We start from the raw sequence: 26,432 nt of genomic DNA on the forward strand, positions 1-26,432 counted from the left end.
ACCTCCATACCACCTGCCACGAGCCTGCTGAACCTTGCTTCCTACCTCGGTGTTGCGTGAACGGTCGCTGTGATGAAAAGTTTATTTCCTTATTTTCTTGCTCCTCGTTTCCTCTCAGAACTCTGAGCACGTGGTTCCAAACTAACTTTAGTTAAGCCTGAGCACCCTGAAAGTGCTATGAACACAAGCAGAGCATTTATTCTAAATGAAAATATAAAATTGTTGGACGAAGTAGTGTGTGGTATTGGAGCTTAAATGCAAATAATCAGACATAAAATGAGTCGGGATGTTTTCAATGTGGATAGTTTTCTTTGTTGGAAAAAAAAGTTAATGATGGAGCTGTAAAATTCATGTATTCACCTGTAGTGCAACGAGGAAGAAAAAAAAAAGCTTTGTGTTCGATCTTTGTTATGAACTGACGGTCTTTCGTCAAGTAAATTCGGATCTTACAATTCGTGAAGACACTACGTGTTGACATAAATAGTTAGGTAAGATAATTATGTGAGTTCAGTTCTTGTGAATTATACTGTCATACAAATAATACTGCTTGGCTGCCTTGTGTGTTTTTCGTGATTACAGCATTTGTGTGTATCTGAGAAGTGAGATACGCAGTCACTCGATGCTGACGACTTCTTTATAGTTTTTTTTCCTTTATTGTTGATGACTAATGACTTTCAAAAAGCTTCACACTGCCTTTTTTTTTTTTTTTAATGAGTGCCGAAAGTGATTCGTGACCAAATATGCGTGATGCTGGGCAGCCATTATTCGTGTTCTTTAGGTCAAGTTTTTGCTTGATTTTTAATGAGGTCTTTCAAGAGGCTAAGTGGCTTTATGGGGAGTATTAGGGGACAAAACTAATTGGTTAAGTTAGGTTAGAATGCAGTAGCTATGCACTAATGTGCCCAGTCGGTGGGATTGTAAGTAAACACACAGCCTTCAGTGTCTTAAGGCAGATGTATTTGTAATAATCCATCTTTAAATATATTTTTAAGAAAAAATATGAGGCTCCTAGAACCTAACCTCCAGTTTCCATGTAAATATATGTCACGTTTAGCGCGAAATCGATTTTGCACGAGGTTGTGCATAACCTACCTCGTGTTGTATGATGACTCTACTGTATTTACCAGGTTCTCCCATCAGCTGATTACTGGCAGAAATAGCCCTCCACAGTACCCCACCACATGAACAAAGATTACATTACCCCAGATTCAGGTTTAGTTTAGATTACATTACCCAAGATTAAAGTGTAGTTTACCTTTAGTGATAGTTATCATCAGTATGATCATGTGCATTAAAGTTCTTTATGACTCTGAAGTGATGAAAATTGTGTGATGTGTGTGAACAGTAGTATGAAGCTACCAAGTCCTAACAGCTGATCATGTGGTGGGAGTTGGACTGTGTGTTTGTTGACAGTACAGTATAATGATTTCGTCCTGTTTTATGCTTAGTAATTTACCTGCTGTGGTTTATAGTGGCAGTACAAGTGTCTTGTTTTTTAGGTTGTTCGGGACTTCAGGGTTTGGTGGATGGATGGGTGGGGGAATCGTCTTGCTCTGCTATCCTTATCTTTAGCTTATACAATTAGATAGCACAGTTATAGTCCTCACGGTAACAAACTGCTTCAAATGGACCACTAGGTTTGTTGCTGTTTGCTTTCCTTTGTATGCTTGTGTACTTTGTAGGGAGGTTGGTTTTGGACATTGATAAGGTGAGGTAAAGTCACACAAGAATACACCTGTCTGGCCACCCAACATATTTCCATCATTAACCAGAAGTTATATTCAGTGAATGAATAAATAAACTTCTGATTAATTATATTTCCACAGTGTTAATGAGTGTTTCTTACCTGACACAACTCACTTGTGTGACAGGCATTATATCCATAGTTATGGTGATATGCTGAATGTTAGGGCTTTCCTTTAGCTATAACTTTGTGTGTGTGTGTGTGTGTGTGTGTGTGTTTTCTGATTGTTCTTACCTAATTGTATCTTTACAGGAATGGGTCAAGCTCTCACTGTCCTGTGTATTGAACCATTTCTATCATACATATCCTTAAATTTGTGAATAGCTTTGACACATACTATTTCAAATGGTAATGCATTCCACATTTGCCCTATTTGGGAAATTGAATATCCTTATGTCTTTATCACCTCACTTTTTATGCAGTTTTATTGCAGTGCTCTCTTGCTGATGCTTCCCCATAGGTTATATACTCGTTTATGCCCATTTTCTCTTTCCCTGTGATGCAATTATATAACATAATTATGTCTCCTCTTTTACCTCTCTCTTGTAATGTTGATAGGTTTAATTTTTCAGTCTTTCTTCATGGCTTAGATCCCTTAAGCTTGGTGCCCATCTTGTAGCAGCCCTCTGCACCTTTTCAATCTAATCTGTGTTTTTGAGCTGTGGATTCCAGACTACTGGTGCATACTCCAGGATTGGTCTAATGAATGATATGATTGTCTTTCTTAGCGTATTTTCATTTATATATGTGAAAGTTCTTTCATGAATATTATTAGCCAGTAGTGTATACATGTTTCGTACTTTCTCATTGATGTGGTCAGCCGGAGGTAGTCTGTTACTGATTATCACTCATAGGTCCTTCTCCTTTTCTGATGTGTGTAGGGTTGAATTTCCTAGTTTATAATGCAGTCTGTTCTTTTTCCACTGTTATCAAGCTTGATTGCATGGCATTTGTCTGCATTGAATTCCATTTGCCGTCTCCATTCATGAAGCTTATTTAATTCTTCTTGTAGTTTTCTGCAAGAGTCTGTGTTTGTAATTCTCCATTGTATTTTTGCATCATCAGCAAACATATTTAAATAGCATCCATTTCCAGTGATGCTCTCAGTATCATTTATATATGCAGGGTGTTCAGAAAGTAACGCAACCCTATGGGGACATAACATTTATTATAACAAATGTTGGAAATGTCCACCATTTTGCATTTCACACAATATACGTGACAAATCATGTTTGTATACACCCTCTGCAATGCCTCAGTTGATGTCTTGTCCACGCACCATTGAATGTTTGCCTGCAGCTGTTGAGTTGTGTGGGAATGATCTGAATATGTTATATCCTTGAGATATCCCCAAAGGAAGAAGTCTGGGGATCGTGCCAGCCACAATGTTTTGAAATCATTTGTCCTGGAAACACACTTTCAAGGTAATCCATTGTTGCCCTGGCAATGTGAGCTCTTGCTTGTGCTATTGAAACCATGTCTTGTCGACGTTTTCCTTCGACAGCATGATCACAAACTGTTCCACCCAGGGCTGGGGATCAGTTCATTTTTGTCAGTTCAATTCAATTCCAATTCAGAATAAAATTTGAATTAATCAGTTTCAATTCAATTCATTTCATTCTTAAAAAAAGAAATCTGCAGTTCCAGTTCATTTCAGTTCATTATGGTCAATATTTCATTCAATTAAAATGTTTTCAATTCAAAATCAGTTTTAATCTACCCAGTACTATTAATCTAACAGAAAGAAATAAAAATGAGGTTTTAATTAACATCTTTATTTATTATCAAAAATGCTCAACCACACAAACTAATCACATTCTTTTTCAGGTAAAAGTTCAAATTGTTTAATTCTTTGTACAGTATTAGTAAACAAAACAAGACTGAGTCTAGGTTGCTGAGGATTGCATCTGATCATCATAAGTTACTCAAATCTTTTATCTCCTAATTATGCAGGAAGTAGTTTCTCAGTTAAATGAAAATTAGTATAAATTTAATAGTTTACTTCACGTGATATATTTTCAACTTTTTTTTTTGTGATAGCAAACTGCATATTTTACTGTTTATTTGAGTATACCGTAAGTTAATTATTGTACAATAATGAATTCGCATATTACAGTATAAAATATTGTTTTATCAGTTCTGTCATTAGTTCATGTCAATTCATTTATATCAATTCCAATTCAGTTCAGTTAATATTATTTTTATATTATTCTCAGTTCCAGTTCAATTCCAATTCACATTTTTTTTTATATCATTTCCAAATCCATTCCAATTCAGTTCATAATTGACCCCAGCCCTGGTTCCACCATCGTAATGTATGAGCTTTGTTAACCGTTTTGTGAAAGAAACTCATGAATGTCCTCCGGTGCTTCATTGCGCACCTTACACCGATTTTCTCAAAGTGAAGAGGCGTCTCATGCAACACATTGGGATTTTCAGTTGCCCATATCTGAGAATTCTGGCCATTAATGTATCCATCTGGGTGAAGCCGTGCTCCATCTGACCAATACCAGTCATCAAGTTCCTTCATATCAGGGGCGATCATTTCCATGAACTATTGACAATAATGTTGGCGAGCCTTGAAACCACTTGGCATCAGCTGCTGCATGGTGCGGATTTTGTATTGATGCATTATTAATGACGACCTCAAGGCATTATGAGCGCTTTCGACAGATAGACCGCTCTGACTTGAAAGCCTCTGGATGGATTTCCTTGGACTCACATAAATTGCTGCTCTGACATCTATCAGTTTTTCCTCTGTCAGCACTGTGGGCCGACCAAATTTTGGTACGTTCATGAGTATTCCAGTTGTTTTAAACTTGTCATAGAGATGTTTGATGCTAGACTTCTTCGGTGCGGGCGTTTCCGGGCCGAAAGTTTCTTTGAAGGCCTTTTGTGTGGCTGCATAACTTCCACTCTTGATGTAATGCTCCACAGTGAATACTCTGTGCTCCAGTGTGTATACCATGGCTCAGTACTGTTCTGTGCTTCTATTACCACCTGGAAAAGTAAAACATATTAGAAATTTCCCACAGGATTGCGTTACTTTCGAAACACCCCATACTAAAAACATAATTGGAACCAGCACTGAGCCCTGTGCGCCTTCACTAGTCACTTCTCTCCATGATGAGTAAATTTCCCCTTAGTATGGTTCTCAAGTCCCTTTTTTGGGGGGGAGAAAATCTTTCATCCAACAGTACAGGCTACCTTGGATTCCTCCTTGATACAGTTTCCATAAAAGTTTTTGGTGTGGTGCTCAGTCAAATGCCTTCATGAAATCCAAATGGATTGTGTCTACCCATCCTTCACTTTTCTGTAGTGTTTTTGCAACTGTCATAGTAGGTTAATAGATTACTAACACATGATTTTCCCTTTCTAAAACTGAGCTGTCTATCTGTTATCATATTGCATTTTTCCAGATGTTTTACCCAAGTTTTTCTGATCAGCTTTTCTAATATCTTACAACACTGGTCAGAGATACTGGTCGGTAGTTAAGTGGATTCTTCTTATTTCCTTTCATGAATAGGGGAATAATGTTTGCTTCCAAATATCAGGTAGTATACCTTGACTTAAGGATCCTTTGGATATTAAATGTATTGGTCTGCTTAACTCTTCTGCACATTCATGTAACATCCAACCTGAAATCGCGACAGGACCATTTGCTTTTCCATTGTCTAATTTGCTCAACTCTTCCTGGACCTTTTGCTCCGATATTGATGTGTGTGGGCATTCGAGTTCCTTATCATCTCGCTCAAAGATAATTTCATCTGTAAAAACAGATTGGAAATTTTTGTTAAGTACTTCACAAATATCTTCTTCTTGGAAATAGGTTTTCCCCTCATCTGATGGACTGTATTTTATCTTTAGCTTTGGTTTTGCTTTGGATGTAGCCATAAAACAGCTTTAGTTGGTCAGTACTTTTATTTATAATGTCTTCCTCAGATTGTCTTTGAGCTTCTCTCCTTATCCTTGTATAATCATTTCTTGCTTGTTTATGGTTGTTATATGCCCTCTCACTATTGTGTCTTCTGTATCTATTCCACAGCAAATCTCTTTTCTCTTTTGCTCTTTTACATTCTGTATTAAACCATTTCTTTATCTGTATTTCTGTTTCGTTGTGCTGAAGGATATATTTTTGGATTCATGTTTCATAAAATTCACAGAATTTTCTATATACAACATTTATATCGTGCCCTCCAAGCTTCTTTTCCCAATATATTTTATTATTTTTATAGAATGCTGCTTTAGGTCATGATAGTTGCCCTTTTTGTAGTTTAGGCTCTTTTAGTAACTTTCATTACTGCTAACTGTATCATGTGTAGTCCTGAAGATGCAGTTTAATACTGCATGGTTGCTTCTGCCAAAAGGATGGTGATACTCTCTGTTGTCAATATCATCATCTTCTGTCTATCTATGCATCTATTGCCAGATGCCTCAATCCCGTACGGGGTGGCCACAAACAAATCGCCTCCACGTCGCCCTGTCCCCCGCCATTTCACTGCCCTGCTCCCAACTCACACACCCCTCTCTCATATACCTCTCCACTCCATCTCTCCATCTCATCCTCGGCCTCCCCCTCCCTCTCCCCCCCTCCACCTCACTCACATACACTCTCCTCGTCAGTCTCTGACCCTCCATCCTCTCCACATGGCCAAACCACTCCAGTGTGTTCCTGCTAACGCTTCCTATCACATTCACATCCACACCACAGTGCTCCTTTATATCCTCATTTGTCAGCCTGTCTCTCCATGTGACTCCACAGGCTCCTCTTAAATAACTCATTTCTACTGCTCTTACTCTCGACTTGTTTCCTTCCAACAACGTCCAAGCTTCACTTCCATACTTTAGAGTTGGTATCACAATACTGTCATGTAGTAATTTTTTAACTTCCCTGCTCACTTCCCTGTTTCTTATCACTGCTTTCAAGGAACCAGCAACCATTCTTCCTTGTTTTGTACCCTTTCAAGCACTTCACCCTCCAAACTTCCATCTTCACTCATCACACTACCCAAGTCCTTAAACGTACTCACATTTTCCATTTCCTCACCATCCAACCTCACTGTACATTCACTAACTTCACCTCTCTTGAAGACCATCACTTTACTCTTCCCTACATTCACCTTTAGATTCCGTTTCATACACACTCTCCCAAACTCATCCACCAAGCCTTGCAGCTCCCCTTCGTCTTCACTCTACAACACAGTATCATCTGCAAACAACAGTACAGGGAGTTTCCAAACACTATCCTTTCTCACCAAGGCCAGTCCAACATCCACTACCCTACCTTGTACCTCTTTTATTACTCCATCCATGTACAGATTGCTTAGTAAATATAATAACTAATAAAGATGTTTCTTCTAGTCCCCATTTTCTGGTGTTTTCCTCTACATGTTGTGTTAGGAAAAACTCCTGAATAAAATCCAGGAGCTTTTGGTCCGAATATCTTTCTTATCTTCTTAGAGCTAGATTATTCCAATTTATATTCGTGTTGAAATCTCCAGTTTGTATAATTTTTTCAAATTTCTTTTCCATTCTATGTAGTAGGGCTCTTAAACTCTGTATTACACTTTCTGCCAAGTCCTCATAGTCACCTCTATCCCAAGTATTTGTTTTGGGTGGCATGTATAAATTTGCCATCATTATTTTCCCTTCAGATGTGTTGATCTCTACTGCAATAATTCTGCTTATGAGGGTATATCTAGTTCAGTGTCTTTGACTAGGAGGTTTTTATTTGTTAATATCATAACTCCTCCTTTTTTCAAATTTATATCTCTTTTTCCTTCATTCTTTCCTTGTCCTTCTGCCTACGAGTGACTTTACACTCCCTCTTCTGTCTTTCTTTCCTTCATTCTTTCCTCTTCCTTCAGGCTGTGGGTGACTCTACACTAAGTGACAAGCCAAATGGTTTCTTATACACCAGGAAAGCATTTACTACGCTGGGTGGTAACCATATAACCAGATTTTGGCGCCTGGTGGTTTCAGTGGGTAATTATTGCGCTCCAGTCAGATTGAGCCGGTGAAGGATTATATCTAAGGGGTGGTTGGGGTTGATTGCTAGTGTAATACCACTCAGGGATGAGTGAGGCTGGTCACTCTCATCTTAAATGTCAGGACCAACTGCCTAGCCCCGGGCTCCTACGCTTCTCATGGAGCAGTGTAGGATTGGATGATGATGGATGGATATCTCTTCTCCATATATTGTGTCCATCAAAGCTTAGGATGTCATTGGATATCCTTGGGGTTAATTTTGTTTTAGTTAAGAAAATAATATGAGGTTCCTTTTCTTTGTAATAGTCCTTTATCTTTAATAATTTTGATACCATTCCATCTACATTTGAGTACATCATCTTAATCATGTTGCTTACATATTTGACATAGTATGAGTCTACTACTTTCCTGTTTTCTAGTCCCTGTTGTTTATGTGCCATTTTCTTACATGTAACCGTACTACTTTGTATAAAAATTTACTCCTCACTTCCTCTGATTTTTCCTCATTTTTTGTTATTGCTTCTTTCCTTTTTTCTTTTAGTAATCCCCATTCCTCCTGAGTTAGGCATCTTCTTATCCATCATCATCATCATCATCATCATCATCATCATCATCATCATCCATACTTTTTTTAATTCCTCTGCTTCCATGAGTTTGTTAGCATTTTTCAATATTTCTTCTACAATGTTCACACTTTGGAAGGTTACTTTCAGAGACCTTGACTTGTTTCTCTCATATTTCCCTAGCCTTTTGCATTCCTCTATGTTATTCTCACAGATGTCATTAGATACTTCCTTCAGCATGGTCGTTATATTTACCATCTCCATTTGGTCTGTAGAGATTCTGTTTCTTATTTCTTCATCTTTACCAGTGTGTGTGTGTGTGTGTGTGTGTGTGTGTGTGTGTGTGTGTGTGTGTGAGGGCGCACATGCGTGTGTGCATGCATGCATGCGTTTAATAAAGGCTCCAACATAGTTGCATGTGTTGGCCATGGTCACCTAATGGCGGCCTTCCACACTGCTCGATCTCTGGCAGCATCCCCATTCATTCCCATATCCCTGAGGTCACACTCTATGACCTTGTCCCAGGTCTTTTCCAGTCTCCCTCTTGCAGACCTTCACACTTTTCACCTTTCATACTCAGTTATCTTCCTCCATCCTCTCTGCGTGCCCAAACCATCTTGGTCTACGTCTCCTCTTGACACCACCAATACAATCCAGTCCCATCCTTCCTCTCAACTCATTAATCACAATCCTAGCACCCCCAGGCCTCAAATCCAGGGACACACCACATATCCATTCAATCATTGTTTTTTCTGTACATTTGAGTTTATGATTATTCTCTTCTTCAGCTGCCCAGGTCTCTACCATACAGTATACTACTCCTAACACATGCCTCATATGAAGATCCCTTAGCACAAAGGGAGAGTCCTCTTAATCCAAAATATTAACTCTAAGAGCCACAACCACTGAAAAGTTAACATGACTTATTTAAGACACTACTCTCTCAAAAGGGTTACTTAGTTAAGACAGTTGTCTGATAACCTGCCATACCACCACTGACAACTCCCACCTTGACCCACATAGGAGATGGAGCCGAGTGAGCTGCTACACCGGTGGCCACCTGTGAGATTGGCCTCAGCAAAGATGCGAGGCCTGCGAGACCTCCTGTTGGCTGACAAGCTCAATTCACAGGCCATTTCACTCCAGCTTACTGCACAGAGCCAGGTATGAGGTTCTTATTAGGAAATTTGATTGTTTTTTTTTACTTTACAGGATTGTAAATGAAATGGAGAGTGGCTTGAGGAGGAGAGGGCCTTTACTCTGAAAGCCTTTTGATGCAAAACAGAGGAATGAGTATGGAAGCTGCTAGAGAATTTCATGAAGTTGTTATTGTGCACATCAGTATATGGATGTCAGTTGTGTATGGCATGTGTATGAAAAGTCAGAGAGCCAGGGCAGTGGAAGTGGAATTGTTAGGGAATGTTTTTAGTTTGTGTAGAGTGAATAGGCTGTGAAACATAGATATTCATGTAAGATGTGGAGTATTGAAATCTATTTAAAGTGGTAGGTGGGTGACTCACCATCCACACACTCAGCTTAGTGCTGCTTTGGGTGTCTGTCCTTTCCTCTCTTCCTTTCTTCCTCTTCTGTCTTTCCTTCATTCTTTCTGCTTCCTTTTGGCTACAGGTGACTTTACACTCCCTCTTTTGTCTTTCTTTCCTTCACTCTTTCCTCTTCTTTCTACCTGTGGGTGACACTACACTGAGTGACAAGCTAAATGGTTTCCTGTACACCAGGAAACCATTTACTACGCTGAGTGGTAACCATATAACCAAATTATGGCGCCTGGTGGTTTAGTGGGTAATTAAGGTGCTCCAGTTGGATTGAGCCTTTGTAGGTGTATATCCACGAGGTAGTTGGGGTTTAATGCTCATGTAATGCCACTCAGGGATTAGTGAGGCCGATCACTCTCATCTTAAATGTCAGGATCAACTTGCCTAGCCCTGGGCTCCTGTGTTCCTTATGGGGCAACCTAGGATTGGATGATGGATGGTTGGATGGAGAAGAGTGCAAGGCTGACATGTTCATTAGCCTTGGTCAGCAGTCGACCCAGAAGGAAAATTCCGAATTCTAACCTGAGGTTTGGTCAGGGTAATGTCCTCCTGATTCCCATATTTTAAGTCATATCACCATGGAAAGAAATTCACGGACCCTCCAGTAACTGCTCAGGGCCCCAGCCAAATGGGCAGATTCATCTGGCGGTGTGGAATGTTAGAGGCATGAATGAGGAGAATAAGAGGGTAGAAGTGGTGATTGTGTGTAAGACTGCTAGGTATACTGTGGTGGCACTGTGTGAAATGAATATGAAAGGGTGTGAAGTGGAGTAGTTGGAGGATGTGAAGTGTGTAAGGTCGGGTACAAATGCTCATCATTGTTGATGAGTCATGAGTGGCAGAGGGGAGTAAAGATTACAGATATGTCAGCCTCAGGTGTATGGTATCAATGCCAAGTTCCAGTTCATGGTGGTGAATACGGCAGCATTTGTTGTGCATGTGCCTTACGATGATAGGGTTGTGGCAGAAAAAGATGGGTTCTAGGATCAGCTGGATGACATAATGGGACAGATGCCCAGGAGTTGTAAAGTGATTGTGGTGAGTAGCATGAATGAAAGAGTTGAAACTGGTCCTGTAAATGACATACTGTAATGGGTCACTATGGAGTATTAGAGGAGAATGATAATGGAAGGTGGCTGAAGGGCATGTGCCAGGAAAGGAGTTAATATATTTGTAATTCATGTTTTAAGCATAAAGACGCACACAAATATACATGACACAGAGGGAATGGAGACCATGCTGAAAGGAGCCTCATAGATTACATACTTCTAGAGAGACTGATACTTTGGAGTGTTGCTGATACAAGGGCAGTGAGAGGACGATGCAGAAGTCTGTCTGATCATATGATTGTGGTATGCAAGTTTAAGCTGGGAGAAGTTAGATGGATAAAGAGAGAGAGAGAGAGAGAAGTAGCCAGAGCAAAAGACTGAAAGTGGAGAAGCTGAGATGAATAACAGGCTACAGCAGTGGAGTAGTTGTAGTCAGTGAATTGGGAGCTGCTGGATCTGGACAAACTGTGGAATACATATAGGGAATGTTTAGGTAGGAATGCTGTAGCAGTGGGCGGTATCATGAGGTTAGCAAATAAGAAAGGTACATTTTAGTGCAGCGTTTCCCAACCTGGGGGGCGTGCCCCCCTAGGGGGGTGTTTGAGATTGCTAGGGGGGGGCGTGGGGTAATCAAAGTTCAACATAGGGCTAGGCCATTCAGATGCATACAGGGTACTCCCAAAGATATGTATGAATAAGAAACTTTGATGGGAAAACTTCACAACCGTCATTTCAAGCAACCATGTGTAGTGTTGCCAAGCCTCTTAAGCATCCATATGGAACAGAAAAAAACATCGTTGTTTTGGCATCAGAGGGGTGGGGTGGGGCATCATGAATACGGTCCTGACCAAAGGGGGGCGCAGTGCTAAAAAGGTTGGGAACTCCTGTTTTAGTGGCATAAAGGGGGGGAGGGAGATGTGAAGGAAAAGAGGACGAAGTGGTTGGGGTGGATGCAGGAAGGGGATTCAAATGAAAGAGGAGAATACATTGAGAATAAGATGCATGCAGAGAGACTAGTGAAGAGGAAAAATGAGGTAAATGATGATATTGGAAGAAATATGCATGCAAACTACTCTGAAATAGGAAATTGTTCTGGAAAGAGGTGCAGAGATGTAGAAGAGAAAGTGTAAAGAACTGTGAAAGTGTGAGGGATGAAAGTGGAAGAATACTAACCAGTGGAAGTAAAGTAAGGAGCAGATGGAAAGAGTATGGTGAAAGGCAATGAATGGGAATGGTGAAAGCAGAGTGGCTGTGAGCGTGATTGGTTTTGGTGGTGTACAGAGAAGCAGTGTAATGTCAGGAAAAGTGACATTGGCAGAAGTGAAGTATGCTCTGTCATCGACAACAAGGACTGGACAAGGACCATGCTACTCAAATCTGCATCATTCAAGCAATACGTTTGCATGTTCTGACAGCTTTCCAAAACATGCTTTTACCCATTCTTTCCACCTTACCCCAGATAAACTCTGCTTATACTTACCATCTGGTAAAACACTGAAAGAGAAATAGAACATTCTATGTGGTAGGTGGGGTGCTCACTATCCACTCACTCAATGTAGTGCTGCTCTTGGGTGTCTGCCCTTTCCTTCCATGCTCTTCTGTCTTTCTTTACTTCATTCTTTCCTCATCCTTCTTCCCGTGGGTGACTTTACACTCCCTGTTTTGTCTTTCCATCATTCTTTCCGATTCCTTCAGCCTATGGTGACGACCCTGAGTGACAAGCCAAATGGTTTCACAGGAAACCATGTACCACACTGGGTGGTACCCATATAACCAAATTATGGCGCCTGGTGGTTTAGTGGGTAATTGCGACACTCCAATCGGATGGAGTTGGTGAAGGTTTATATCCAAAGGGTGGTTAGGGTTATTGCTCACATAATGCCATTCAGGGATGAGTGAGGCTGGTCACTCTCATCTTAAATGTCAGAACCAACTTGCCTAGCCCTGGGCTCTTACGCTTCTCTTGGGGCAATGTAGGATTGGATGATCGATGGATGGATTAAGAACATGAATGTTCTTAAAATAGCATTGACAAAAACAAAAGTTAAGCTGGGTACCCATGTGTTGTTGATGTGTAGCTCCCCTGCACTCTCCCTCCGGCCCTCCACCCCCAGTGTTGTTGTTGTCATGAAGTTTCGTCTTCTCCCATATCATGCGTCCTTTGGTAGGGACGTTGTTCTTTTACTGGCGCTCCGTATAACACTCTTTGAACCTCTTAGTCAACTTCAGGACAACGTTACGAACTTTCACTGCTGCCAGGTTTGCATCACCAGGGTTCCTACACACGATCTTCTTTATCTTCTCCTGGTCCTTCCAAATCGTTCTGATGGTGCTTTCATTCATGCCATGCTTTTTTGCCATTTCTGCCTGCCCCTTCCCCTGCTCTTATTCCTTTACTATCGCATACTTCTGGGCATACGTGAAGATGTGCTGCTTTCTGGGTGGCTGGGGCAGATCATGCAGCATGACTAAGAGTCAGTGTCCTTGCTCGACACTCAAACACAAAAAAATCCTGCTGCACAGCATGGATAGAACTCAATGAGATGTGAAAAAGGACTGGTAGCCGTATGCTTAGTCAATCCAAAATGGGAAGCATGAAATCAAACGAAGAATGTGGAACTGATCGCTATATTATGAGAGGACGTGGATGAAAGAATAATTTATTTCTGATTAGCAAACTTTTTTGTTCTATTTCGTCCCCTAAGATTGCAGACGTATAAATTTTTATCTAAGTATACAGCCTTGAGTGTGTCCAGGGCAGGTACCCGAATGTGAACCAGCCAATCATGGCAAGTCTGCTGGGTGATACGACCAAGCTCGTCTTTTAAATTTTGTTGTCAGGCCAGCTGATGTCCTGCGTAAGCTCTGTAAGCTTGAGTTTTTCCCTGTGTTGCTTACAACCTGTCGCAGTATACTGACTGTGTTAGAACAAAAACACGTTACTCAAAGTGCGCACTAATGAAGGATTGACTGTGCTGTGAAACAGTAGAAGAGAAAACAGCAGGTGTTGATGAGATACATGCAGAGATGATTAAGTGTAGTAGAGAGAGTAGAATGGAGTGTTTATTACAAATCTGTAAGAAGGTGTGGATGAGTGAAACTCACCGACAGAGTTGAAAAAGGCTATGCAGCCATGTACAGCCGTCCACACTGCCGCGAGGTACATCACAGAACGTTGGCAACGCTGGCCAAGACGGTAACCCGGAACCTCAAGTTTTCGAACTTCATTCGATGCAGTCACTGGTGGGAGGGAGAGATGGGAATGGGAGGCATAATCCACATATCGTACGAGTTACGAGTGATGTAAGAGGTCATTCAATACAAATATTCAGTACAAATATTCAATACAAATATTCAGCGCGCACCTGTGCTTTAATCGGGGGGAGGGTTTCGAAGCGTTTCACTTGCTTCTTTACTATGTCTCCCCAGCGTTGCCACCGCTCTGTGGTGTACCTCGCGGCAGTGTGGACGGCTGTACATGAATAAAAACAAATGAAGTGAGTGCAAAAATTGTTGTGGCATAAATCTCTTGAGTGTTGTAGGAAATGCACAAGGAAGAGATGTCAAAGAGAAAGTAAATGTTATATCAGGAGGCTGGTGAATGAAAAACAAGGTGGCTCTAGGAGTGGTAGAGGATGTTTGGATTAGATATTAGCAGTGAGGCAGATAGTGGAGAAGGCTTGTGAGAGGACCAAAAGGAATTTATGGTATTTGTGGATTTGGAAAACCATACTGCAGGGTAAATAGGAGGGATTATGGAAGGTTATGTGCCTGTATGGTGCAGATGGTAAACAGTTGAGTCCTGTTAAGAGCTTTTATGATGATAGTGAAGCATGCATAGGGGTAGGTGGATAGCTAAGTCAATTTTGATGATCAGTGTTGGCATGAGACTGGGTTGTGTGATGTTCCTATGGCTGTTGAGAATATATTTGAAGGTTTTATATATATCTGTCTATCTATCTATTTATCTGTCTATATATACAGTATATATATATATATATATATATATGTAGTATATACAGTAATCTCTCCAAGATCCGACGTAATAGAGCCAAAGGCATGTCCGGGACTTGGGAAAAATACCTCTGGACAGGTACTTATAGACACCAACCCAACCTAACTTTGAAAGCCAACTAAATAACTCCCTACCAGACATGCACAGCACCTATTTAAGACCCTATTCACACAAATAAGGGAAAGAAACCATAATATAAATGAAAAGGAACCAGAGAATGAGAAATCAGAAGTGAACATGGAAAATATTAAGTAGTGTACGGGGTACTTATGACATGTCCGTGACCATCGCAAAGATTAACGTGCCTCCTCTATGGCTCGCACTTGAAGCACATACTGTATATAATCCAGTGTCGTGCTGCACTTAATGCTTTGTACAGTACTGTGAATTGTAATTGTTTAACACTGCACATTCTGTTCTTACTTGCACCACACCAGTTGCAACATGCCAGTGTTGCTCTCTGCACTTAATTCTTTGCACTGTGAAGTCTAATTTCTTAACATTGCACAACACTGTAAATTCCCATGTGGCCTGGTGGCGAGGTATTGAAGTTTACTCACTGTCCACCACAAAAGCGAGGACTTGGGCAGCCGTGGCGAGCGTGCAGTAACGACACTAGGTAGGCAGGAACTGGGGAGGGTGCCGGGGCACTCTAGCAGACATCGCCGGAACTACACACCAAAACACAGCTGTTCGTCACTGGGCAGCATATTTAGAGATGAACACATTTTTTTTTTTTTTTTTTTAAATGTCCGGGACTTGGGCATCCGGGTCTTAAAGGGATTACTGTATATATATATATATATATATATATATATACAGTAATCCCTCATTTATCCAGAATAATAGAGCCTAAGGCATGTCCGAGTAGTGGCAACATCCGGATAATGGACACTATTCCAATACCATACCCAGACTCTACCTATACCCAAGCTCCAACTTATAACTAACCCATTTGTACGGTACCTTTACTTAATTTGGAAGTGTTTTCCAGTCATTCAGGCATATTTAGACATCAAAACACACAAAGGAATATCAAAAGTAATGTTAAACACCAAGAAAATTGTGCAGAAAAATCACTGAAAACCAAAAAAATACCCTGCATAAACCCTGCTGTATGTATAGTACCATTCGTTATTTTGGCAGTGTTCTCCAGTCATTCTGCCATATTTTGACATCTAATTGAATAAATTAATTATATGCTAACCATGTACTTGCAGGTGACAATGAGCAAGAAACGGGGAGGTGGCGGTAGTGGAGGAGAGGTGGAGAGTGGACATGCAGGTGGAAGATCCAAGAGGGCACGACGAGAGTAAGCTTGGCACAGACAAGGAGTGTATTGGAGCAGAAACAGACAAACAGACAGAGACAGAGTGACAGATGGATAGACACACTGATAAAAAAGAGAGATTGATGGGACAAGAAGGTATGGAGAAATTGGTAATAGGAGAATTTATCCAGGAGAATTTAAAACCCAGATAAAAAGAAGAAAATGAGAATATATTGGTGCGAGAAAGAGGAGATGTAGAGAGAAATTAGAGAAGTATGTATGGATTGATGGTGTTAACAGGAAAAACAGAAATTGAGAAGCAGATATTTGGAAAAATGATCGAGAATAGAGGCAGAAAGAGAGGTGAAGAGAAATGTTGTAGACAGGAAGCTCTAGAGAGTGTGGTACCGGAGTAGGAGAAGCAGAATTTCATAACCCAGATTAAAGGAAGACGCTAGTAGAGTGGCCCATGGGAGTAATGCAAAGTTGTGTAAAGATGCTCTCATAGCCAATAATTTTCCTGGCTGCAGCGCTATAAATAATATTATGTCACGTGGCCTGCAGATCCACAGTGGCTTGTGCTGCTTCTAGTGGTCACGTTTCTGGTGCAACTCTTTACCCCTTCAACTTGAGGACTGAATTTATGATTGTTCATGATACGTTCAAATGATTTTATTCATTGTAGGAAAGATCTTATATAAGGAAGGGATTAATGAAGGTTACAGCTGACCCTTCTGTTTCAGAAAACACCTCATAAGCTGAGTAAAATCATGTAGGTATATCAAGAATAATGTAACGGGATCCTCATGCTGAAGAGGTAAATATGAGTTGTCATTTGAGTCAGAATGCTTACTTTTCTCCTTTGTTGATTTTTATGGCAGTCCATTGCTTCCTTTTTTTTCTTTTTTCCTTTTTATTTTTTTACAAATCTCTCATACTTTTTAATATATGACATATTAGTGATCTGAAGTATTTTCTGTAGAAGGTATTATGGAATTGATGAATTATATCAGGAAATTTGGCCAGAAATGTTAAATTTTGAATTGGTTTGAGCTTATAGCTCATGTATAAAGTCTTTTCAATTAGTAAGGGACCTTAATTTATATATGCACAAAGAGCTTTCTTTTTTTTGTAAGGAACTATATAGGCACCAAAGTGTAATGAAAATTTTAATGTGAAAATATTGATTTCAATTAGGTACAGTAGGCTTTGATGAGAGTGTACAAGTGGCTTAAAGTCTAGTTGTATAGTAGTTGGTTTTGTAAGATGGTGTGGTGGCTGTGCATCATACTCTTGGGTAGTGCCCTTGGTCATAGTGAAAATTAGATTTATTTTTATCGTCTTACCAAAGTCTTAAACTTCCTTTCAGTTTGGAAAGAAAATGATTTTTATACAAATTTTATGTAGTGGATTAGGTGACATTTCCTATGTGTGAAATGTGCAACATTAATTAAAAATATTGTAGTGATATTATTTATTTTAGGAAGGTAGTGAATGGATGTGGAGTAGTTAAGTCTTTATCCAAAGGAATGGCTAATAAGGTCTTTATGTTTGTTGTTCTAAGAGGAATCAAAGATTATTTTTTTGAAGTACTGTATATGGATGCTTATTGTTAACTACATGTACTTGTGGTCTTTCTTTAGTATAGAAGTGAGCTCACACACCTTCACCCGGTGAGAAGCGTGGAGCACAAAACAGACCCATACCCACAAAGTAATTCCTTGTAGAGTGCGAATGTGGCTGCCCCACTGAGGCCCACCCCTCCCCACTCCCCCATCTCAGCTCGCATCATCAAGCTGCCAGGTGGGCCCGTCATCCCACACACTACTGTGCCACAGTTAATATGCTGCTGGTTGGCCAGAGTTTTGGTCATGGGCCTATTTATTTGTTGATTTTCTAAATTTATTAGCTACTATTGCTGCTGCTACTTCTACTACTACTACTACTACTACTACTACTACTTGCTACTATTACTAGTTACTACTGCTACTACTACTACTATTGTTTATTATTATTATTATTATTTATTATTATTTTTTTACTATTAATAATAATAATAATAATAATATTATTATTATTATTATTATTATTATTATTATTATTATTACTATTACTATTATTATAATCATCTTTGTGAAGTGAGCAGCCAATGGTGACCTACGAGCTGAGGTTTGTGTGGACTTCAAATTCAGGGGATTTATTATTGATTAAGGTGCTGGTATAAGTACAATTATCTTTGGAAAAAAGAAAAATGGTGTTTATAAACTTATGTGGATTCCTAAGTGTTGCTTGCTAGATATTATAAGTTTAAGAGATTTAAGCATGTGTATGCAGTAGTACACATTGTTATGTTTGAGTTTAGGATATTCTATGGAGTCCTTTAGTACACGCTGCATTCAGTTTGCATCAGTGTACATTAATTTATTTGTAAATACACAAATCTTCCCCACTTCTGTACTGGCAGTAACCTTAGCATGTTATATAAGTTTCTTCACATAGTTGAGTTGCCACTGGTAGTGCCCTGTACCAGGGTGTCAAGAACATGGCCTTTCCCACCTCACCTCCCACATCATGTGTTGGCATTACAGCTATCGTAAGAGAGAGCACAGAGTCTTACTTTCAATACTTAAGCTGGGTGTTGCTTTGCCCCTGTCATGCGCTCAGCAAAATGTTGCCGTAGAAATATGCGTACAGCATATTACCTGTGGTTTACTGAAAGTAGCTTCTATGTGCACAGTGTGTAGTTGTCAGAAAGAGCAAAGTCTTGGCAATATATTTTAAAAGTAAGACCCACAGAATGGTCCAGTGGTCACTCCCCCAGCTCCCCAGCCCCCCGACTCTGGCCCGACCACTCAACAAGTACCTGATAAGGCTTAAGTGAAGGAAAGTGGTTGTGCTCCTCCTTAGTTAAAGATGATTATGTGCACTCTCTGTAGTATTTATCCCATGCTGACTGGTTAATGGTAAGTCATATGGGCCATTTTTTATGTGAAACAACAACTCAAACCACATTATGCACATCTCACAATCTGTTACTGAGCAGACCTGTCACCAAATCAGTCTTGCAGTTGCTATCCTCATACTCTGATATACCTATACTGTGCCTCTGAATTAAAATGAACTGTTTTCTTCAACTGCAGCTACAAAGCCAAATTTCTTGCTTCACATTGTTGCTCTTTGGCCTGACCCACTTGCAGTGCACATCACCAGATAGTTGTGCAACATACTGATTCATGAAACCCTCTTAGAGTGTAATATATGGTTGTGCATGTGGTAGTGTGTTGCCGTCTCACACAAGAGACCCTGTAGTGAACAGGCTTGGTACAACTTGTACCATCATGTTACATCTGCCACATACCAAGTCAGTGAAAGCACAAGCTTTAGTTGATTGGTATGATCAACTTGTCATACATATCACTAGAATCAAGAGTGATTACATTGGCTTGACAGGTGACAGAAGTACCACCGTGATAGAACTTATTCAAAATCTGTTTACTAAAAGGTATGGACCTCTGACACATCATTGTAACCCAGCCAGGGAAGAGTACCGTGTTGCAGGACCACTGGCTTGTACAAATAATTGCCCAGGGCAACTGGAATACCGATGCAGTACTCAGTCATACCATACATTGTCATTACTTTGAATTATGAATGTAACCAACCAGTTCTGGTCTTGATAGTATCCTGGATAATCCACAGGAGGAATGTGTGATCATAAGATATATAATATAGCTATATATATATATATACAGTATATGCATATATATATTTTATCATATATGTATATGATTTACCTTTATTGTCATAGTAATCCATGCATCCCTTTTGCTGACAATACAGGTTGGTTAGGATCCTCCATGAGAATATGATATACGCATGTACTTAGACTAGGAAGCAAATCACACCACTCTGATCTGTACGTGGCAAACTGACTTATTCCCATCCATCTCCAGATGCTAGAAATATTACGACTTCCCCATAAGGTTGCTGAAGTTCATGTATGGGTGAAAATCACGCATCCCATGGAGCTACAGAGCCTAGGAGAGGTTTGGGGTCATGCTGAATTTGATGTTATTCCCTGCACCCTGTTCCCCCATTGTGCTCCCTCTGTTGTCTGTAGTGTGCCATGGTCCACATTAGGTTTCTCATACAAGTTACGTCTGTTTGTTGAATTTTGCCACTGTGGGAGAGACCTGGTATTCTAAGACATGGTTTCCAAACAGTTGAAACTTAGAACCACTGAATCTGTTGGGGCATGCACTATATGCATCAGTGATCATCAGCTGGGTTAGGGTGTTGGATAAACCAGTGGTGTATAATTTGGTGTTGCTTTTGCAAAGCAGTGGACTATATATATATATATATATATATGTGTGTGTGTGTGTGTGTGTGTGTGTTATATGTATATATACAGTATATATAGATAGATAGATAGTATATGTATGTATATATAGATAAATAGATAGATAGATAGATATTATATATACTGTATATATATATATATATATATATATATATATATATATATATATATATATATATGTGTGTGTGTGTGTGTGTGTGTGTGTGTGTGTGTGTGTGTGTGTATCACCAGTTTAAGTGGTTTTATGACCAGATTAGTGAGATTCCTGGTCTTTCTATGATACACTCATTAAAACAAGGTTACCAGCTTACTTGGTGACCTACAAGGAAGGATTCTTTTTGTTTATCAGTTGTTACTGGTATTGGTATGTTAGGGTTGTTATGTTACAGTGGGATTGTTTCCAGTATTGCCTGTTGAGGATTATGTTTTCTGAAGTTGACCTCAGAGGAGCTTGTGAACAGCTCTGTCTGAGAATGTGATGTTGGCTATCTGGGCTTGTTGATCTGTATTTAGAGGCACACAGGGGAATCAGGTGGTGTAGGATGTCTGCATTGTTACCCCTCTCTCCCTTTCCCCTCCTTTCCACATCCTTCACCTCATTTCCCCCCCCCCCCACTCACACACACACACACACACACACACACACACACACACACACACACACACACATGTCCCAGGTGCCAAGAAGTACATGTATTTAATGTTTCATTTAGTCATTATCTTAATTCTACTCTACTATTGATTTATCATACCCTGTGTGTTTTGCCAGTAAGAAGTATTTAAGTTCACCTGATGAAGTTTGCATTTGTGTGTGTTTGTGTGATAGATTATGACATATCTTTGTCACTTTCTGTATTAAATAACTTCATGTACCTCTTTTCAACATTCCTCTTTTGACTAGTGTAGTGGTTTGGCCTGGGCTGGTTCATACTTTTCTTTTGTATGTGATTTTATGATTCTTCATTCACCCATTCTAATAGAAAATATAAGAAGTATATATGGGCTGGTTGAGGTATTTAGCCTCATTTTGAAAGTCAAGGAAAACATACTTTTGAATATTACGTGCAGGGCACTTTGTGTGAATGGGTTACTGAGTATTCTGTAACTAAGGTTTTGACCCTACATTTCTTTAGTTACCACTGTTATATTACTATGCAATTCCTTGAGTACGATTTAGTTACCCTACCCATAGTATACCATAGATCTCCTCAGAAGCCCAGTGTTGTCATTTGAGTAATTTAAGTTCTTTCACAGGAAGCATTGTATTGTTTTATCTTGTTTATGAAATAGAGGCTCCTTGTTAGTGTCTGTTGATCCATGATTGGTCTTGCAGTTGTGCTTTTATGCTCTCAGCAAAATTGGAGAGAGGGAGAGGAGAGGTGGTGGTGGAGTAGTGAAGGATTAAGGAAGAAGTGTGGAATAGTAGAGAGTGGAAAACTTGTGGAGGGATCAAGATGAAATGGAGTATTGAGGTGAAAGAAATGGAGTCTAATAGAGGACAAAAAGTGGAAGAAGAGGATTTGAAAAGAAGTGTGACTTTGTGTGTTTCCTTGCACAAGCCACCTCACCTCTCTCTCTCCATTTCCATACCTGCTGAACTTTGCACAGTGTAGTGATATTTCAGATATTTTTTAGTTCACATAGATTTTCCCTCACGTGCATACTACTGTATTTGTCTGCCAGTGCTGCCTCATGCTTTTGAATATAAGCCACTTAACTCTTGGTCGGTGGATGCCAGTATTTCTGACTAATTCATTTCAGTTATTTCTTTTATAGCTAGTTCTTACTACAACCAGATTTTTATTCAGCCAAGAGGAGACTTCATAAGGAGTCAGTAGAGTTTGAAACCCCCTGTACTACCAGACCTCTCTTTCAAACTGAATAAAATATTGTAGTATAGTTGTAGCAAGATTATAATATAATAGCATCATGGCACTGAAGTGGTTAACAACGTCGGTGCTGCCTTTTTTTATTTAGACTGCTGGAAGGTAATATATATATATATATATATATATATATATATATACAGTAGGGCCCCCATTTATGCAACAATTTGGTGGACAAACAAGCATGCATAAATGGGAAACGCATAATTGGAACCACAGGCATTATGGGAAAAATGGAGTTTGGTGGACAGACGATCCCCACTTTAGGGGTTAGACATATGATTACTTATTATATTCACACTCACATGGACATTAATACTCCTCCATTATAAAGAACAATGATATTTATTCAAACTAAAGTACAATAATAAACAAAGAACAATGTACAGGTGGTTGTTTACCGTAATTCTACTGATCATCTGTAGTTTAACTGCGAGAGTCTAGGCCAGACAAGCCATAGGCCTTGATGCTTTTCAAAATTTCCACCTTGTTCTTCCTAATTGCTCTCACTGATGATTCACCCAACCCCATAGCTTTGCTGATGGCTGTATTACCCTCTCCTTTCTCTTTTCTCTCGATAACTTCTCACTTCATCTGTAGAGTGATACTCTTATGTTTCCCTCCGACTTAGCGGCATAATAGCAGCCAAACGATAAGCAACTCAGACTGTCCGAAAATAAGCGAAATTGTGCTTCCGGCAAACAATCGTGAGGTCAATGGAGGGCAAGCCAGGGGCAGACTGAGCACTATGTTCAAATGGCAGGAGTGGCAGAATATTGGCCAACTCTGAAACTGACTCACAAGTGGTGCAGTAGCTACGCATAACCAGCTGGCGGCAACTCCACTCATCCACTAGTGATGGGCGATACTCACTTTTTCCGGTAATCGATTATTTTGATTACTTTTGTGGTCAGTAATCAATTATTTTCTATTACTTTTATTTTAAAATAGATATTACATGAGTAAATTGGCAGAGAATAAAGTATAAAATTTTATGATTTTCGGCGAACTCTCTCTCTCTCTCTCTCTCTTTCTCTCTCTCTTTCTTTCTCAGCCCGGCACCAGCCAGGCCACCACAGCCTCGCATAAAATGATGGAGTGCATGCATAATTGTGTTTCTCCCTGAATTTAGGCCACTGTGTGTAGCAAGCCCAATAAAATGAGTTAATTTTGCATAAACTGATAATTTTTGAATGAATATTTTGCTGCTTGCATAAATGGAGAAATGCTTAAATTAAACACCCATAAGTGGGGGCCTTAATAAATGTATATAATCCATCCATCCATCATCCAATCCTGTGTTGCCCCAAGAGGAGCGTAGGAGCCCGGGGCTAGAAAACTTGGTCCTGACATTTAAGATGAGAGTGACCAGCCTCACTCATCCCTGAGTGGCATTACATGAGCAATAAACCCCAAATCACACACACATACATATATATACATATGTATGTACAGTATATATATATATATATATATATATATATATATGAGCCAGTGAATGTTTATATCCAAGGGGTGGTTGGGGTTGATTGCTCATGTAATGCCACTCAGGGATGAGTGAGGCTGGTCACTCATCTTAAATGTTGGGACCAACTGCCTAGCCCCAGGCTCCTACACTCCTCATGGGGCAATGTAGGATTGGATGATGGATATATATATATATATACTGTATATAGATTTATAGATATATGTATGACAAGTCTAGAATACAAGGGATGAGCTCGCCAGATTCCCCATTTTCATTTTTTTATCGCTGAATACACTTCAGTCCTCCCTCTTTCAGACCATGAAAATGTGCCAAGTCCAGTTTGCTTCTAGTTAGCCGAAATATGCATAGGAAGTTTGGCCACATTGAACAATGTGTCCATGCAGCTGATGTGTGTACCCCACTAAGGGCACTTCAGGGAGGCAAGGCATGTAAAACCATTTACTTGTGTTACTGCAGCACGATCATTTATATGACTTTAGTGTGTTGCAACAGTTGGCAACAAGACAGTAGGACTGGGGTGCCAACTTAGGTTGCCAGATTGGTCCTTTACAGTGCCACTGTTAGGAGGGTAAGCACTCCTACAGTGGCTATGCAAGCAATATCAGATTGCAAAAAGAGAGGGTGTCTGCCATCAACCTTGGCATTCAAGCCCTCCCTGCATTGCATTGAGCCCCTGTAAGGATTTCTGTAGACAGGATTGCTGACCTTAGGGCTCTGCTTTCCCATGTGCCAGACATTTTTAAGAGGTATTACCATCACCTATTCAAGTAGCAGGAGCAGGGCCCTACAATGACTGGAGATAGCAGTAGGAGGAGGTCATTCTAGAAGACTCCTCAATTATTGAATAACCTTCCCCCCCCACACACACACACACACACACACACATCAGATAAGCCCAGCACCTTCCCTAGGAAGGTATGTAAATAATATTTGCCATGTATTTATGTCCCTTTTTCATGTAGGCAATTTTCTTTGGGACTGGAATGACACATTGTCAGATGTGTTCACTTTATGAAGGTTGCACAGACTCAGTAGTAATGATGCATTTGAGGTATAATATAGTTAATACCAGCAAAATAACATGCACTTATTTGTGACAGTGTGTTTCAAAGTGTGGTTGCTGTGTGTTATTGGAAATCTTTAAATGCTTGTATCTCAAAACTTAGTTTTGGCAAGTGCACCCCTCATATTCTAGACTCCTCATATCTATCTATCTGTCTGTACCTACATTCAGTAGACCCTCACTGTAACAGACTTTGATTGACCGGATATTGGATGTAATGGACACTACGAAGGCCACTAACCTTCTATCAGCTGTAAGAACAATATGTGTTAAATGGGATTCTGTGGGTCACGGTACATGTGTTTCCTACTCTTAAACTCCAACCTGGCCTGAAATTGCCCCCTCCCCATAATGAATGCTGAGTTTAGTAACAGACTATAGTAATACTATACTAGTCATGAAGAAGTGCAGTGACAAGGATGTGAAATAAACTGGAAAAGAGTGAAATTAGGGCCAGGTTAGTATGAAAAGGCTATAGTTTTCATTTTTAATACTAGAATATACTGTGGTACTTATTTTCTCTTTAACCTATACATGAAATCCCACCTTAGGGAGGGACCATCAGATATGGTGACCTTTATTGGATCTGGCTTCCCCTAATTAGTTCATTATAGCAAGGGCCTAGTTATATATATATAGAGAGAGAGAGAGAGATTTTTCCAGTTTTGGAATAACCTTATGAACAGGAAGGGTGAAAAATAACTGTCATTAACCCCTTTACTTAGAGATTTCTTAAGAAAAAAGAAAAAAAAATGGTGGTAGCAAGAATAAAGTTGAAAAAACACTGTACTGAAGCGGTTTAACAGCAAAGGTAATAAATATACATAAATATGCTAATAGAACGTTGTTTGAACGGTATGTGAGGATAGGGAATATAAATTGGTTCTTTAGTGCTAGCTAAGCATTACTTGTGTACTGCATATTTTGTGATTTACAGTATGCAGATGGTATAATTTTAAAGTATCATGCATTTTCTTGTACTGCCTGATACTCCACATCAGTTATCATTCCTTTTATGAAGTCCCATGACCTATTCTATGTTTTGTCCACTTTACCCTGACCTTAAAGTGTCATCTCTCCATCTTAAATGCTGAGCTGTTAACAAGAAATTCAGACTAGAATAGGAGGCTGGTCATGAAGAAGTGTCATGGAAACAATTTAGAGGTGCAGGATTGTCACATTGTGCCACTGAGCTGTGGGAAATAGGTTACAAAGGTATTGCTGCCAAATTAAGATATATTAACTGCTATACACTGTAGTTGAGATGAAGGTATAACTCCTTCAGTCTGGCAACATACATTTTATTTTATTCCTCCTCTTTCAGATAACTGTTTTCAACATTGGATCCACAGTATAGTAGTGAAGGCGTTAATGAATCTAATTTCTTTTGTTTAAATCCAAAGCTGAGTTAAATAATCTTGGAAATAACAAAAATGAACTAAAAAGCAC

At 39.7% G+C, this 26,432-nt stretch overlaps 1 protein-coding gene across 1 annotated transcript in view; it reads left to right on the top strand.

The window, feature by feature from the left end:
* The window catches only part of Mnn1 (menin 1), a gene marked incomplete at its 5' end in the record, with an annotated part of 122,909 nt that extends 106,681 nt beyond the window's left edge, over window positions 1–16,228 (top strand). The window contains 2 exons of the mRNA XM_080277914.1: window positions 9,319–9,459; window positions 16,133–16,228. Coding sequence (XP_080134040.1) covers window positions 9,319–9,459; window positions 16,133–16,228 — 237 coding nt within the window. The remainder of the gene's footprint in view (window positions 1–9,318; window positions 9,460–16,132) is intronic.
* Between the last annotated feature and the right edge of the window lie 10,204 nt (window positions 16,229–26,432).

Source organism: Coenobita brevimanus, chromosome 71 (assembly GCF_032717465.1).
Source record: "Coenobita brevimanus isolate Jiangsu-jjx chromosome 71, ASM3271746v2, whole genome shotgun sequence".
NCBI classification, from domain to species: domain Eukaryota; kingdom Metazoa; phylum Arthropoda; class Malacostraca; order Decapoda; family Coenobitidae; genus Coenobita; species Coenobita brevimanus.